The sequence below is a fragment of the Garra rufa genome, chromosome 25, assembly GCF_049309525.1.
Source record: "Garra rufa chromosome 25, GarRuf1.0, whole genome shotgun sequence".
Taxonomy (NCBI): Eukaryota; Metazoa; Chordata; class Actinopteri; order Cypriniformes; family Cyprinidae; genus Garra; species Garra rufa.
Window position 1 is genome coordinate 6950414 of NC_133385.1, and position 15616 is coordinate 6966029.

A 15616-nucleotide genomic window follows, 5' to 3' on the forward strand; every position below is an offset into this window, starting at 1 on the left:
GTAAGTTTTTTATTATTATTATTATTGCAAGGTGTATAATAGTAATAATAATAATAATAATAATAATTTTAAAACAGTTTGAATATCTCTGCATTATTTTTTACTACTACTACAACTAATAATAATAATAATAATAATATTTATATTAATAATAATAACAAAACAACAACAACAGCAATAGTATTATGATACGCAAATGTATATAATAATAGTAATAATAATATGAATAGTAAAAGGAATGCTTCATGCAATACTACAACAACAATAATAATTATTAATATTATTATAGATAATATTAATATATTATAGATAATAATAATTTTAAAACAGTTTAAAACAGTAAATCTGCATTTATTACTACTACTACTAATACTATTTTTATAATAATAATAACAAAACAAAAATAGCAGCGAAACAACAACAGTAATAGTATTATACATACATGTATATAATAATAGTAATAAAAATTTGAATAATAATAAAAAGAATGCTTAATGTAATACTACAACAACTATTATTATTATAGATAATATTAGTACGGTATATTATAAATAATAATAATAATAATTTTAAAACAGTTTGAATATCTCTGCAATATTTTTTTATTACTACTACTACTACTACTACTACTACTACTATTTTTTATAATAATAGTAATAATAAATAATATAATAATAATAAAAAGAATGCTTCATGCAATACTATAACAATACTAATAATTATTATTTTAATAGATAATATTAATTTATTATAGATAATAGTATTGTTAATAATAGATTATGGTATTTAAATATTAATATATAATATAAAATCATTAGATAATAATTATTATTAGTTCTAATTCTAATAAGCCGGGGGTTAAAATTCTAATTATATTATTAAATCTACTTCTAATAATAATAATAATAATAATAATATTAACTGTTTTCATTCTGGAGCATCAGTGAGTGTTTGAACCTTCTGTAATAGTTGCATATGAGTCCCTCAGTTGTCCTCAAAATCATACATTCATTGCTGGAAAGTGTTCAAATAGACAAAAAATTTGTGGGACCTGAAGGGTTTTTCTGAAGAACAGCAGGCAGTTTAACTGTTCAGGACAAACAAGGGACTCATGAACAACTATAAACAAAAACAAAAACCCAGCTGTGGATCATTCCGGTAACAACACAGTATTAAGAATCAAGGGGATGTAAACTTTTGAACGGGTCATTTTTTATAAATTCAGCTATTATTTTCTCTTGTGGACTATATGTAAACATCTTTAATGTTAAATATCTTATTCAGGTCAGTACTACTAAATAAGAAATAACATGCATTTTGTATGATCCCTCTTATTTTGCTAAAAAATAAACAACATTTAGCAGTTTCTGAAATGTGTGATCATTACATGTTTATTTTTTGGTTTCTTTCAAGCTTTGGATGGGTGCTCACCCCAAAGGAGACGCTCTCATCAAAGACAACAGGATATCCCAGAGGACACTGGGACAGTGGATTGCAGATTTTCCAGGGTGCCTGGGATCAAAGGTCAAAGACACATTCCACGGTCAGCTCCCGTTCCTTTTCAAGGTTCTGTCCGTCAACACGGCTCTGTCCATCCAGGCACATCCCAACCGGGTGAGATTAGAGACAGTTTCTGTACTTCTGTCCTATGATACAGTAATTCTGCCACTGCAGGACTTGACGCTTACTTTTTTCCTAAGGAACACATGCTTCTAAGTGAAAAAAGGGCAAATGTTTCAAATAATGTGCTTTTCCTTAAATAAAAAGAGACAAACTAAATGATTTCATTTTACACACTAGGTTTTTAACTATTTCTGGTTTAAACTTTATTTAATAATTATTTAAGTACACTTTAAGTCAAAAGTTTTTGAACAGTAAGTTTTTTAATGTTTTGAAAGAAGTCTCTTCTGCTCACCAAGCCTGCATTTATTTAATCCAAAGTACAGCAAAAACAGTACTATTTAGAAATATTTTTACTATTTAAAATAACTGCTTTCTATTTGAATTGATTTTAAAGTTTTATTTATTTCTGTGATTTCAATGCTGAATTTTCAGCATCATCACTCTATTCTTCGGTGTCACATGATCCTTCAGAAATCGTTCTAATATGTTGATTTGCTGTTCAAGAAACATTTATTGTTATGATTATTATTGTTATTATTATTATTATTATCAATATTTAAAACAGTACACTTTTTTTCATGATTGTTTAATGAATAGAAAGATCCAAAGATCAGCATTTATCTGAAATAAAAAGCTTTTGTAACATTATACACTATTCCATTGAAAGCTGAGTCTATTTTTTTTTTTTGGGGAGTGAAAGGATGCTAAATAAAAGTGATGATAAAGACATTTATAATGTTACAAAAGATTTCTATTTCAGACAAATGATGTTATTCTGAACTTTCTATTCATCAAAGAAACCTGAAAAAAAATCAACTCAGCCATTTTCAACATCGTAATAACAATGAATGTTTTTTGAGCAGCAAATCAGAATATTAGAATGATTTCTGAAGAATCATGTGACACTAAAGCCTGGAGTTGTATTGGTTAAAAATTCAGCTTGAAATCACAGAAATAAATTACATTTTAAATAATATTTAAATAGAAAACATTCATTTGAAATAGTAAAAATATTTAAAATTTTTACTGTTTTTGTTGTACTTTGGATCAAATAAATGCAGGCTTGGTGAGCAGAAGACACTTCTTTTAAAACATTAAAAATCTTACTATGATAAAGACATTTATAATGTTACAAAAGATTTCTGTTTTTCTAAACTATCTATTCATTAAAGAAACCTGAAAAAAACGACTCAGCTGTTTTCAGCATCATAATAATAATAAATGTTTTTTGAACAGCAAATCTGAATATTAGAATGATTTCTGAAGGATCATGTGACACTGAAGATTGGAGGTATGATGCTGAAAATTCAGCTTTAATCACAGGAATAAAATACAATTTCAAATATATTCAAATAGAAAACAGTCATTTGAAATAGCAAAAATATTTCACATTTTTACCGTTTTTGTTGTACTTTGGATCATTGTTAATTAAGAGGAATTGGCTGCTAGACTCCATGAAATTATAGAAGATGATGCTTTTTATTTAGGATGAATGCTTTAAATTGATCAAAAGTGATGATAAAGACATTTATAATGTTACAAAGGATTTCTATTTCAGATAAATGCTTTTCTTCTATAATAATAATAATAATAATAAATGTTTTTTGAGCAGCGAATCAGAATATTAGAATGATTTCTGAAGGATCGTGTGACACTTAAGACTGAAGTAATTCAGCTTGAAATCACAGAAATAAATTCAATTTTAAAATATATTCAAATAAAAAAACAGTTCTTTTAAATAGTAAAAATATTTCAAATTTTGACTGTTTTTGTTCTACTTTGGATCATTGTTAATTAACAGGAATTGGCTGCTAGACTCCATGCACAGTTTCCTGAACATTACCCAGACAACAACCACAAACCGGAGATGGCCATCGCTCTCACTCAGTTCGAAGGGCTCTGTGGCTTTCGGCCGATGGATGAAATCTTAGGCTTCCTCAAAAGTGAGTGTTTCATGAACTGACTGAGATAAATATGATCAATGAGCATTTCACATGGACTTTTGTCTGGTGCGTTGTTCAGATGTCCCAGAGTTCCGTGCGCTGGTCGGTAATGAAGCGGCTGAGGAGCTCCAGAGCGCCGACGGAGACCTGTCCCGGACGTCTCTCGCTCTGAAGAAATGTTTCACCAGAATGATGAACTGTGAGAAGAAGCTGTTTGTGGATCAGCTCAACATGCTGGTCAAACGAATCTCAGAGGAAGGTGAGAGGAAACCGTGCTTTTTACATGATGTGCCAACATGCGATTCCATCAATTTAGTCTATTTGGATAAAACCCGTCTGACCTGTTCTTTTGTTTCAGAGGCTGCAGGCAAAGACACCTCTGGAAGTAATGGAGAACTGCTGCTACGGCTGCATTCCCAGTATCCAGGGGATATCGGATGCTTTTCCATTTACTTCCTGAACCGTATCGTGCTGCAGCCGGGGGAGGCCATGTTTCTGGGAGCGAATGAGCCTCATGCTTATCTTTCTGGAGGTATCAATGGAATATTCATTAATAGTCCATAAAATTATTTTTTATTCATTTATTCCACTTAGGTTGCATAGCTGTTATTTTTAGTGAAATATATTCATTAATATTCATGCAATAATCTGTAATATTCTTTTAATATTCCTTAATATTTATTTCATGTAGGTTCATGTACTTTTTGTGAAATATATTTAATGATATTCACTTATTATCCCAATTATATTCGTTTAATATTCATATTCCATGTACACTACCAGTCAAAAGTTTGGACACACTCAAGAAAACAATACACAATATTATTTAATTTAATTTCATTGCATTTTTTATTTTATATTTTATTTTATTTTATTAAAATTAATAAATTAAATTAAATTTATATTTGATTTGATTTGATTTGATTTTTGATTTGATTTACAAATTGTGCCAAGGAATGATTAAGAAAATGTCAAAAAAAAATCTAATAAAAATTGTATTGTTTTTTTTAAATAATATTTGACTAAAAAATAATAATAATAAAATAAATAAATAAACATTAAGTCAATTTTGATTGGATTTGATTTTATATATTTTTTTTTAATTTAATTTAATTTAATTTAATTTAATTTAATTTTTGATTTGATTTACAAATTGTGCCAAGGAATGATTAAGAAAATGTTTAAGAAAAACATTATTTTTTTCCATGGGAAATTTTCTTAAAAACAAACTGAGAATCATTCCTTCGCACAATTTGTATTTGAAAAGCAAAAAATTAAAAAAAAAATCTAATATATATATATATATTGTATTGTTTTTTTAAATAATTAATATTTGTCTAAAAATATAAAAAATAAATAAAAAAACCATTAAGTCAAGTGTGTCCAAACTTTTGACTGGTAGTTTAGGGTGACATTTTTGTGCAATTTGTTAATAAATATTTACTTAATAATATTCATATTTATAGTAGTTATATTTTTTGTGAAATATATAACAATATTGACGTCATAAAAAATAACTATGTGATTAATATTCATTAATCTTTAAATGTTCCATTTAGTTATTCATGTGCAGTTGTACTTTTTCTTAAATAATGATTATTAATATTAATATTAATTAATTTAATATTCACTTAATAATATATTATATTTATTTAATATTCAGTAACCTTCAAATGTTCCATTTAGGTTGTATGGTTGTGATTTTTGTTAAAAAATAATTATTAATGTAAATGTATTATTTAATATAATTCAAATAAGTCCAAATAAATAAATTAATAAAATAATCCATAATATTAATATGAATATTAATTAATATAAATGTATTCCGTCTAGGTAGTGTACAGTAGTTGTAATATTATTATTCACTTAATAATACATATTTATTTTAATTTTCATTATTATTCAGATGTTCCAGATGTTTTTGTGTGTATGAGAAATATTCATTAATATTAATTTATTAAATTTAGGTTGTGTTGTTGTCGTTTTTGTTTAAATTAATTATTAATATTAATTTATTAATCCATAATACTAAATTAATATTACTTTAATCCATCTAGGCTGTGTAGTTGTATTTTTTTGTGTGAAATATATTAATTAATATTATTTTTTTTCTATGTAAATTGTGTAATTGTATTTTTTTGTGAAATATATTTATTAATATTAATTTAATAATCCATCATCTTAATTTAATATTCATTAATATTCCATTCATGTTGCTCCAATTATTTAGAATATACTGATTAATAATAATTTATTATTCTTACATGTTTATTAATAGTCAGTTATCCCATGTGACTGTCATATTAATTATTATTTACTTGTGCATTATATTTAATCTTCTTGTATATCTGTTCTGTGTGTCGTCCAGACTGTGTGGAGTGTATGGCATGTTCTGATAACACGGTCCGAGCCGGACTGACTCCCAAATACATGGATGTGGACACACTGTGTGAGATGTTGAATTACAGCCCGGCTCCAGTCAGTGCCAAAATCTTCCCCTGTGTGCGGGACAACGCTGACCCCTGCGTCTACCTCTACGACCCTCCTGTGCCAGACTTCACCGTCATGAGAATACAGGTGCGCCGGACAGCCTTCACCTTACAGATCAGAAAAATCCCATATGCTGCGTCCCAATTCGCCTACTTACAGTGCCCTCCACTAATATTGGCACCCTACGTAAATATGAGCAAAGGTGACTGTGAAAATAAATCTGCATCGTTTACCCTTTAGATCTTTCATTTGAAAAATTCACAAAATTCTAACCTTTCATTGAAGTAAAACGATGGAAAATGGGGGGGCAGAATGGGGGGGCAAATTCTAGGCAGATTTTTTTGAATGAAAGATCAAAAGGATAAATTATGCAGATTTATTTTCACATCCACCTTTGCTCATATTTACCAAGGGTGCTAATATTAGTGGAGGGCACTGTATAATATGCCCTAAAAGTATGTACTCTTTTTGTGAAGAAAATGTACATACTTTTAAGTATGTAGCAGAATAGTAGGCAAGCTTTGGGACATACTACTTCGTCATAACTGCGTCTTTAACGGACGCTCTGTTGCTTAGTTACGTGAATCCTGTCACTGTTTAAACTGCCCTGTCAATCATCACAGTTAACATTATCTACATTTCGTTTAATTGATTTTCTACTGTATTAGAGAGAAATGAAGAGGCACGTTCTTTCACGAGTCTTTCATGCCGAGAACTCTGCTCTTGTGTTTGCTTAATTATGCATTTAAACGTTAATGACCAAACCTATCATTATAAAAGTTCATAATGTTGCTGCACATGAAATATAACGTGAATAATATTGAATTTTTATTTTATTTTTTTAAATAAAAATAATAAATGCGCTCAGGCAGTCGTGATTTACAAGCTCAAAAACCTGCCTGGAATGCAGCTTTTAACCCGTTGCTCTACCTGTGCATTGGTTGCGCATATCCGCCATATTTGTAGTTTTTAACACTTTTTATGCGTGTTTGTAGTTCTAACCGAATCCTCGTTCACTGCGCAATGTGTTGTGGGTAATATTAGCCGTTAGAGTGTGCATTGATCCGCACTTCGAATTCTGAAGTTAAGTAGACGACCATCCGGGAATCTTTGGAATACTTTTTTAAACATACTACGATTTGGGACATACTAATTCTGTTTTCGAATACTATTTAGGACGGATAGTTTGCGAATTGGGACGCAGCAATAGACTTACGTTGACGGAACGCTAGAAACTTGTCAGTTATGCTAACTACATGCTAGTAACTGGCTAATCATACTAGCAACTTGGTAATCATACTAGAAACATGTTAACAAATTGCTAATCATGTTAGAAACATGCTAGCAACTTGCTAGTAATGTTAAAAACATGCTTATCATGTTAGTAACATGCTAATCATGCTAACAACATGCTAGTGACTTGCCAGTCATGTTAGAAACATACTAGCAACATGCTAGTAACTTGTTCATCGTGCAAGAAATGTTAGCAACATGCTAGTAAACTACTCATCATGCTAGAAACATGCTAGCAACTTGCAGATAATGCTAGAAACATGTCAACAAATTGATAATCATGTTAGAAACATGCTAGCAACTTGCTAGTAATGTTAAAAACATGCTTATGTTAGTAACATGCTAATCATGCTAACAACATGCTAGTGACTTGCCAGTCATGTTAGAAACATACTAGCAACATGCTAGTAACTTGTTCATCATGCAAGAAATGTTAGCAACATGCTAGTAAACTACTCATCATGCTAGAAACATGCTAGCAACTTGCAGATAATGCTAGAAACATGTCAACAAATTGATAATCATGTTAGAAACATGCTAGCAACTTGTTAGTAATGTTAAAAACATGCTTATCATGTTAATAACATGCTAATCATGCTAACAACATGCTAGTGACTTGCCAGTCATGTTAGAAACATACTAGCAACATGCTAGTAACTTGTTCATCATGCAAGAAATGTTAGCCACATGCTAGTAAACTACTCATCATGCTAGAAACATGCTAGCAACTTGGTAATCATATTAGAAACATGTTAGCAACTTGCAAATACTGCTAGAAACATGTTAACAAATTGATAATCATGTTAGAAACATGCTAGCAACTTGCTAGTAATGTTAAAAACATGCTAATCATGTTAGTAACATGCTAATCATGCTAACGACTTGCAAGTCATGTTAGAAACATACTAGCAATATGCTAGTAACTTGTTCATCATGCAAGAAATGTTAGCAACATGCTAGTAAACTACTCATCATGCTAGAAACATGCTAGCAACTTGCAGATAATGCTAGAAACATGTCAACAAATTGATAATCATGTTAGAAACATGCTAGCAACTTGTTAGTAATGTTAAAAACATGCTTATCATGTTAATAACATGCTAATCATGCTAACAACATGCTAGTGACTTGCCAGTCATGTTAGAAACATACTAGCAACATGCTAGTAACTTGTTCATCATGCAAGAAATGTTAGCCACATGCTAGTAAACTACTCATCATGCTAGAAACATGCTAGCAACTTGGTAATCATACTAGAAACATGTTAACAAATTGCTAATCATGTTAGAAACATGCTAGCAACTTGCTAGTAATGTTAAAAACATGCTTATCATGTTAGTAACATGCTAATCATGCTAACAACATGCTAGTGACTTGCCAGTCATGTTAGAAACATACTAGCAACATGCTAGTAACTTGTTCATCATGCAAGAAATGTTAGCAACATGCTAGTAAACTACTCATCATGCTAGAAACATGCTAGCAACTTGCAGATAATGCTAGAAACATGTCAACAAATTGATAATCATGTTAGAAACATGCTAGCAACTTGCTAGTAATGTTAAAAACATGCTTATGTTAGTAACATGCTAATCATGCTAACAACATGCTAGTGACTTGCCAGTCATGTTAGAAACATACTAGCAACATGCTAGTAACTTGTTCATCATGCAAGAAATGTTAGCAACATGCTAGTAAACTACTCATCATGCTAGAAACATGCTAGCAACTTGCAGATAATGCTAGAAACATGTCAACAAATTGATAATCATGTTAGAAACATGCTAGCAACTTGTTAGTAATGTTAAAAACATGCTTATCATGTTAATAACATGCTAATCATGCTAACAACATGCTAGTGACTTGCCAGTCATGTTAGAAACATACTAGCAACATGCTAGTAACTTGTTCATCATGCAAGAAATGTTAGCCACATGCTAGTAAACTACTCATCATGCTAGAAACATGCTAGCAACTTGGTAATCATATTAGAAACATGTTAGCAACTTGCAAATACTGCTAGAAACATGTTAACAAATTGATAATCATGTTAGAAACATGCTAGCAACTTGCTAGTAATGTTAAAAACATGCTAATCATGTTAGTAACATGCTAATCATGCTAACGACTTGCAAGTCATGTTAGAAACATACTAGCAATATGCTAGTAACTTGTTCATCATGCAAGAAATGTTAGCAACATGCTAGTAAACTACTCATCATGCTAGAAACATGCTAGCAACTTGCAGATAATGCTAGAAACATGTCAACAAATTGATAATCATGTTAGAAACATGCTAGCAACTTGTTAGTAATGTTAAAAACATGCTTATCATGTTAATAACATGCTAATCATGCTAACAACATGCTAGTGACTTGCCAGTCATGTTAGAAACATACTAGCAACATGCTAGTAACTTGTTCATCATGCAAGAAATGTTAGCCACATGCTAGTAAACTACTCATCATGCTAGAAACATGCTAGCAACTTGGTAATCATATTAGAAACATGTTAGCAACTTGCAAATACTGCTAGAAACATGTTAACAAATTGATAATCATGTTAGAAACATGCTAGCAACTTGCTAGTAATGTTAAAAACATGCTAATCATGTTAGTAACATGCTAATCATGCTAACGACTTGCAAGTCATGTTAGAAACATACTAGCAATATGCTAGTAACTTGTTCATCATGCAAGAAATGTTAGCAACGTGCTAGTAAACTACTCATCATGCTAGAAACATGCTAACAACTTGATTAGCATGTAACAAGTTGTTAACATGATTAGCATGTTAGTAACATGCTAATCATGCTGACAGCATGCTAGTGACTTGCAAGTCATGTTAGAAACATACTAGCAACATGCTAGTAACTTGTTCATCATGCAAGAAATGTTAGCAACATGCTAGTAAACTACTCATCATGCTAGAAACATGTTAACAACTTGCTAATCATGTTAGAATCATGTTAACAACTTGCTAGTCATTTTAAAAACATGCTAGCAACATGCTAAGAACTTGTTCATGCTAGAAACATATTACCAAAATTCTAATAAATTACTCATCATGTTAAAAACATGTTAGGAACGTGCTAATCAAGCTAGAAACATGTTAACAACTTGTTAGCAACTTGCTAATCATGCTAGAATCATGTTAACAACTTGCTAGTCATGTAAAAAATATGCTAGCAAACTTGCTAGTAATGCTAAAACATGTTAATCATGCTACTGACTTGCAAATCATGCTAGTAGCATGTTCATGTTAGAAACATATTACCAACATGCTAGTAAATTACTCATCATGCTAGAAACATGTCAGCAAAATGCTAATCATGCTAGAAACATGTTAACAACATGCTAATCATCCAAAAAAACATGCTAGTGACTAGCAAGTAATGTTAGAAACATACAAGCAACATGCTAATCATGTTAAAAACATGTTAGTAACATGCTAGTAACATGTTAATCATGTCAGAAACAAGCTAGCAAACATTGGCATCTTGTTACTCATTCTAGAAACGTTACCACCATGTTAATCATGCTAATGTTAGAAACATGCTAGTAACTTGTTAGAAAAAATGTTAGAAACATGTTAGCTACATGCTAACAACATGCTAATCATCTAATCTATCTTTCTATTATCTATAGCTTTTACGGCTGCTTTAAACTTTCAGGCTAGGCTTTCTCAAGCCAACCTAAAGTTTGTCTTGACCATTTTTGATCTGGTTTTAAGATGAATACTGTAATATATCATCTTCAGATCCCTGCCTCGGTGCAGCAGTACACTGTGAGCGCGCTGGACTCCGCCGGGATCCTGCTGGTCATCGACGGAGAAGCCGTCGCCACGTCTGCCGTGGCCCTCTCTGACATCACTCTGACACGAGGCTCTGTGATTTTCATTTCAGCCAATGAGAGCGTCTCTTTACAGGTGACATCATCGTCAGGCATGACCATGTTCAGAGCCTGCTGCTTACTGTAGGAGACGTCCATCTCATAAACATCCTGTGTCTATCTGTTCTGTTCTGATCTAAACAAATCGCTCGAACATAAATCAGTCAAAAGTTCAAGTAGAAATCATGTTACTATGTTTTTGGCTTCATCTCAAACATGCATGACGAATCACACCAATTAAAGGGACAGTACATGCAAAAATTTAAATCTGGCTTTTTGTTCACCCTCGCGTTGTTCCAAACCTGTATGAATTGACACAATATACAGTGTGCAAAATACAATATTTTGAAGGATGTGGGTAACTAAAAGGTTGACGGCACCCATTGACTTCCATAGTATTTTTTCCATATTGTGAAAGTTAATGGGGAACAATTGGAACAATTTGAAGTGTGTAAATGATGACAGAATTTTTGTTTTTTACGTGAACTATTTCTTTAAGTTGGTAATTATGATTATGATTAATATAGCTATGCTTAACCAAAAAACATCAAAATATAATCTAATGAAACCGTTTGAATTATGATTCTGCGACATGAAGACCTCTGCATGTTCTTTTGAAATATGTCAAAGTATATAATTCCTTTGAGTCAACATGAAATGCTGTTCACGCCGTTTTACTTTAATAATGTGACACTTATGAAGGAAACAGAAAAAAAAATGTAGGATGAAATATGATTGGATGATGAAATGTGGGCGTTCCAGAATGAACAAGTTTAAACCACCAGCATTAAAGGAACAGGTCTACCCAAAAATGAGTTTGCTGAAAATGTACTCACTCTCAGACCATTCAAGATGAGTTTGCTTCTTTATCAGATTTGGAGAAATGTAGCATTACATCATTTGCTCACTAATGGATGTGAATGGGTGCCGTCAGAATGAGTGTTTAAACAGCTCATAAAAACACAAACCACAAGTAATGTTGTATGTTTTTAACTTTTAAAATAAAATACAGATTACTTGTGGATTATTGTGATGTTTAATCAGGTGTTTGGACTCTCATTCTAACGGCATCCATTCACATCCATTGGTGATGTAATGCTACATTTCTCTAAATCTGATGAAGAAACAAACTCGTCATCTACCTCAGACCATCCAAGATGTAGATGAGTTTGTTTCTTCATCATATTTGGAGAAAGGTAGCATGGCCTCACTTGCTCACAAATGGATGTGAATGGGTGCCGTCAGAATGAGAGTCCAAACAGCTCATAAAAACATACAATAATCCACAAGTAATGTTGTATGTTTTTAACTTTTAAAATAAAATACAGATTACTTGTGGATTGTTATGATGTTTAATCAGGTGTTTGGACTTTGGTGTGCAAGTAATGTAATGCTACATTTCTCCAAATCTGATGACGAAACAAACTCATCTACCTCAGACCATCCAAGATGTAGATGAGTTCATTTATTGTCGTATTTGGAGAAATGTAGCATTACAAAACTTGCTCACAAATAGATATGATTGGGTGCCATCAGAATGAAAGCCCAAATGGCAGATAAAAACACAATAATCCACATGTAATGTTGTATGTTTTTAACTTTTTTAATGAAATACAGATTACTGTGATGTTTTTATCAGCTGTTTGGACTCTCATTCTGACGGCACCCATTCACATCCATTGGAGAGCAAGTGATGTAATGCTACAATTCTCTAAATCTGATGAAGAAGCAAACTCATCTACCTGAGACCATCCAAGATGTAGATGAGTTTGTTTCTTCATTGTATTTGGAGAAATATAGCATTACATCACTTGCTCATCAATAGATGTGAATGGGTGCCGTCAGAATAATAGTCCAAACAGCGAATAAAAACATTCAGTAATCCACATGTTTTTCACTTTTTAATGAAATGCAGATTACTTGTGGATTATTGTGATTTATATCAGCTGTTTGGACTCTCATTCTGACGGCACCCATTCACATCCATTGGTGAGCAAGTGATGTTACGCTACATTTCTCTAAATCTAATGAAGAAACAAACTCATCTACCTCAGACCATCCAAGATGTAGATAAATTTGTTTCTTCATCGTATTTGGAGAAATATAGCATTACATCACTTGCTCACCAATGAATGTGAATGGGTGCCTTCAGAATGAAAGTCCAAACAGCTCATAAAAACATAAAATAATCCACAAGTAATATATGTTCTTACTTTTTAATGAAATGCAGATTACTTGTGGATTATTGTGATTTATATCAGCTGTTTGGACTCTCATTCTAACGGCACCCATTCACATCCACTGGTGAGCAAGTGATGGAATGCTACATTTTTCCAAATCTGATGAAGAAATAAATTCATATACATCTTGGATGGCCTAATGGTGAGTACATTTTTTCAAATTTTCATTTTTGGATGAGCTATTCCTTTAAGAATAGGTTGTATGTTGACGCATATAAGTTAAATGCACGGTTGCATGATCACTCACTATTGGCTGCAAGATATAAACATTTTAATCAAACTATTTTTTTGCATAAGGATGTAAGACCTTTTGCATGTTCAAATAAAAAAAAAAACTAAAAGTGGACAGTAACAATTTTACTTTTACAATAAAACCTGGTAACGTAGACCAATTTTAACATTTTTAAAACCTTTTTCATGGTAGCACTACTAAACAGTGAGTCCTTGTTGCGGACATACTCTTCCATGAAGAAAAACACATGGTAAAATGGTTTTATTAATGAAATTACCACTAAACGCAGTAACAGACACAAGTTTTCTGATTAGATTTTAAAAACAACCCTGCAACCTGAAGAAGTCTTTTCATACATGTGAAACTTTGTTACCAATTTTTATTCTCCCTTATAAGTGACTGTATGGCTTGATGTGTGGTTATGCTGTATTACTGTAGTTACTATTTGCACTAGCAGTGTGGAGAGCACAAAGGATGCTGGGAATGTCCAGCACCCTGATGTTTGTTTACTGTATTTTTAGTGCCCTCATGTAAAACCAGAAGACCTCAGCCGTGTTGGTTTCTCTATTTTTTGGAGCTGTGTTATTCTGAAGTGTTCTGGGATCAAAGCATGCGATCGATGGCTAAAGTCTGAGTGAATGAATGTATGGCGATTTCTGAGCTGGAATGGAGCATGCGTCTCATAAGAGGAACTCTGTATGTACTCTCTAATAAATAACGGTTCTGTAATCTTTCACCTGCTCATTCCTGTCTGCTTTTTTACAAACTAAACTTACGCAACAGGTTTTCCAGACAAAGGTTGCATTCCCCATGAATCATTCAGCCTGGGCGTGAACTGATTATGTTTTATTGGATCACGTTGTTTGCTGTTCTTACGATTTCCTTTTGGATGAAGTACAACTAGGATATGACAGCAAAATTGCATAAAATAATGCATATCATGTTCTATTTATTTACTCTTATAAGATTTATAATGAAGCCTTTAGAAATGCAAGAATTACAGCCGAAGTATATTTTTCTAAAGCTGTTAAAATGAGAAATGTTTAAGGATTATTTACCATTGGTAGTGAATCATTGTTAACTTCTCTATTATACAGTATAGTATTTAGTTTTATACTTGTACCCTGTACTCACACAAAAGTACATTTTTGAACATTTTACTAGAAAAAAATTACTTTACTAAGCTACTTTATATGGAAGCCTATTTCTGACATTGAATAAAAAAAAGTCACAATTCTGACTTTTTTCTCAGAACTGAGATATAAACTTGCAATTCTGAGAAATAAAGTAGCAATTTTGAGAAATATAATTGAGATAGTCGCAATTCTGAAAAATAAAGTCGCAATTCTGAGAAATAGTCAGAATTGTGAGATAGGAAGTCAAAATTCTGACTTTTTTTCTAAGAATTGCAAGTTTATATCTCTCAATTCTGAGAAACAAAGTCAGAATTGTGTGAAAAAAGTCAGAATTGCGAGAAATAAACAATTCTAAAAATTAAACTCGCAATTCTGAAAAATAGTCAGAATTTTGAGATATAAACTTGCAATTCTGAGAAATTAAGTTCTGACAAAAAAGGTTTTTTTTGTAATTTGTTTCTCAGAATTGCGAGTTAATATCTGACAGTTCTGACTTTATAACACGCAACTGCAAGTTATTTAGTAAACTCGCATTTCCGAGGACATTTCAGTCCTTTTCCCCCTTCAAAATTGGATTTTATATCTCACATTTCTGAGAAAAATAGTCAGAACTGTGTTTATATCTTGCAATTCTAAGAAATAGTCGCAATTCTGAGAAATAAAATCGCTATTTTGAGATTTATTCAGAATTGCGGGATATAAACTCAGAATTCTGAGAAATAAACTTGCAATTTTGAGAAAGTTGTGAGAAAATTAGAATTGCGAGAAA

General features: G+C 31.6%; 1 protein-coding gene across 1 annotated transcript; it reads left to right on the top strand.

Moving 5' to 3' along the window:
* Positions 1–1417: 1417 nt before the first annotated feature.
* Positions 1418–14447, top strand: LOC141301531 (mannose-6-phosphate isomerase-like). Its single transcript, XM_073831726.1, has 6 exons — positions 1418–1614; positions 3425–3566; positions 3646–3825; positions 3925–4098; positions 5935–6143; positions 11109–14447. The coding sequence occupies exons 1-6, from the start codon at positions 1420–1422 to the stop codon at positions 11325–11327; spliced, it is 1119 nt and encodes a 372-aa protein (XP_073687827.1). The 5' UTR covers positions 1418–1419; the 3' UTR covers positions 11328–14447.
* The last annotated feature ends 1169 nt before the right edge of the window (positions 14448–15616 follow it).

Coding starts and splice junctions, on each gene's coding strand:
- LOC141301531 (XM_073831726.1), top strand. CDS start 1,420: ATGGGTGCTCACCCCAAAGGAGACGCTCTCATCAAAGACAACAGGATA. Junction 3,826..3,924: donor CAAACGAATCTCAGAGGAAG/GTGAGAGGAAAC, acceptor CTTTTGTTTCAG/AGGCTGCAGGCAAAGACACC. Junction 6,144..11,108: donor TCACCGTCATGAGAATACAG/GTGCGCCGGACA, acceptor TATCATCTTCAG/ATCCCTGCCTCGGTGCAGCA.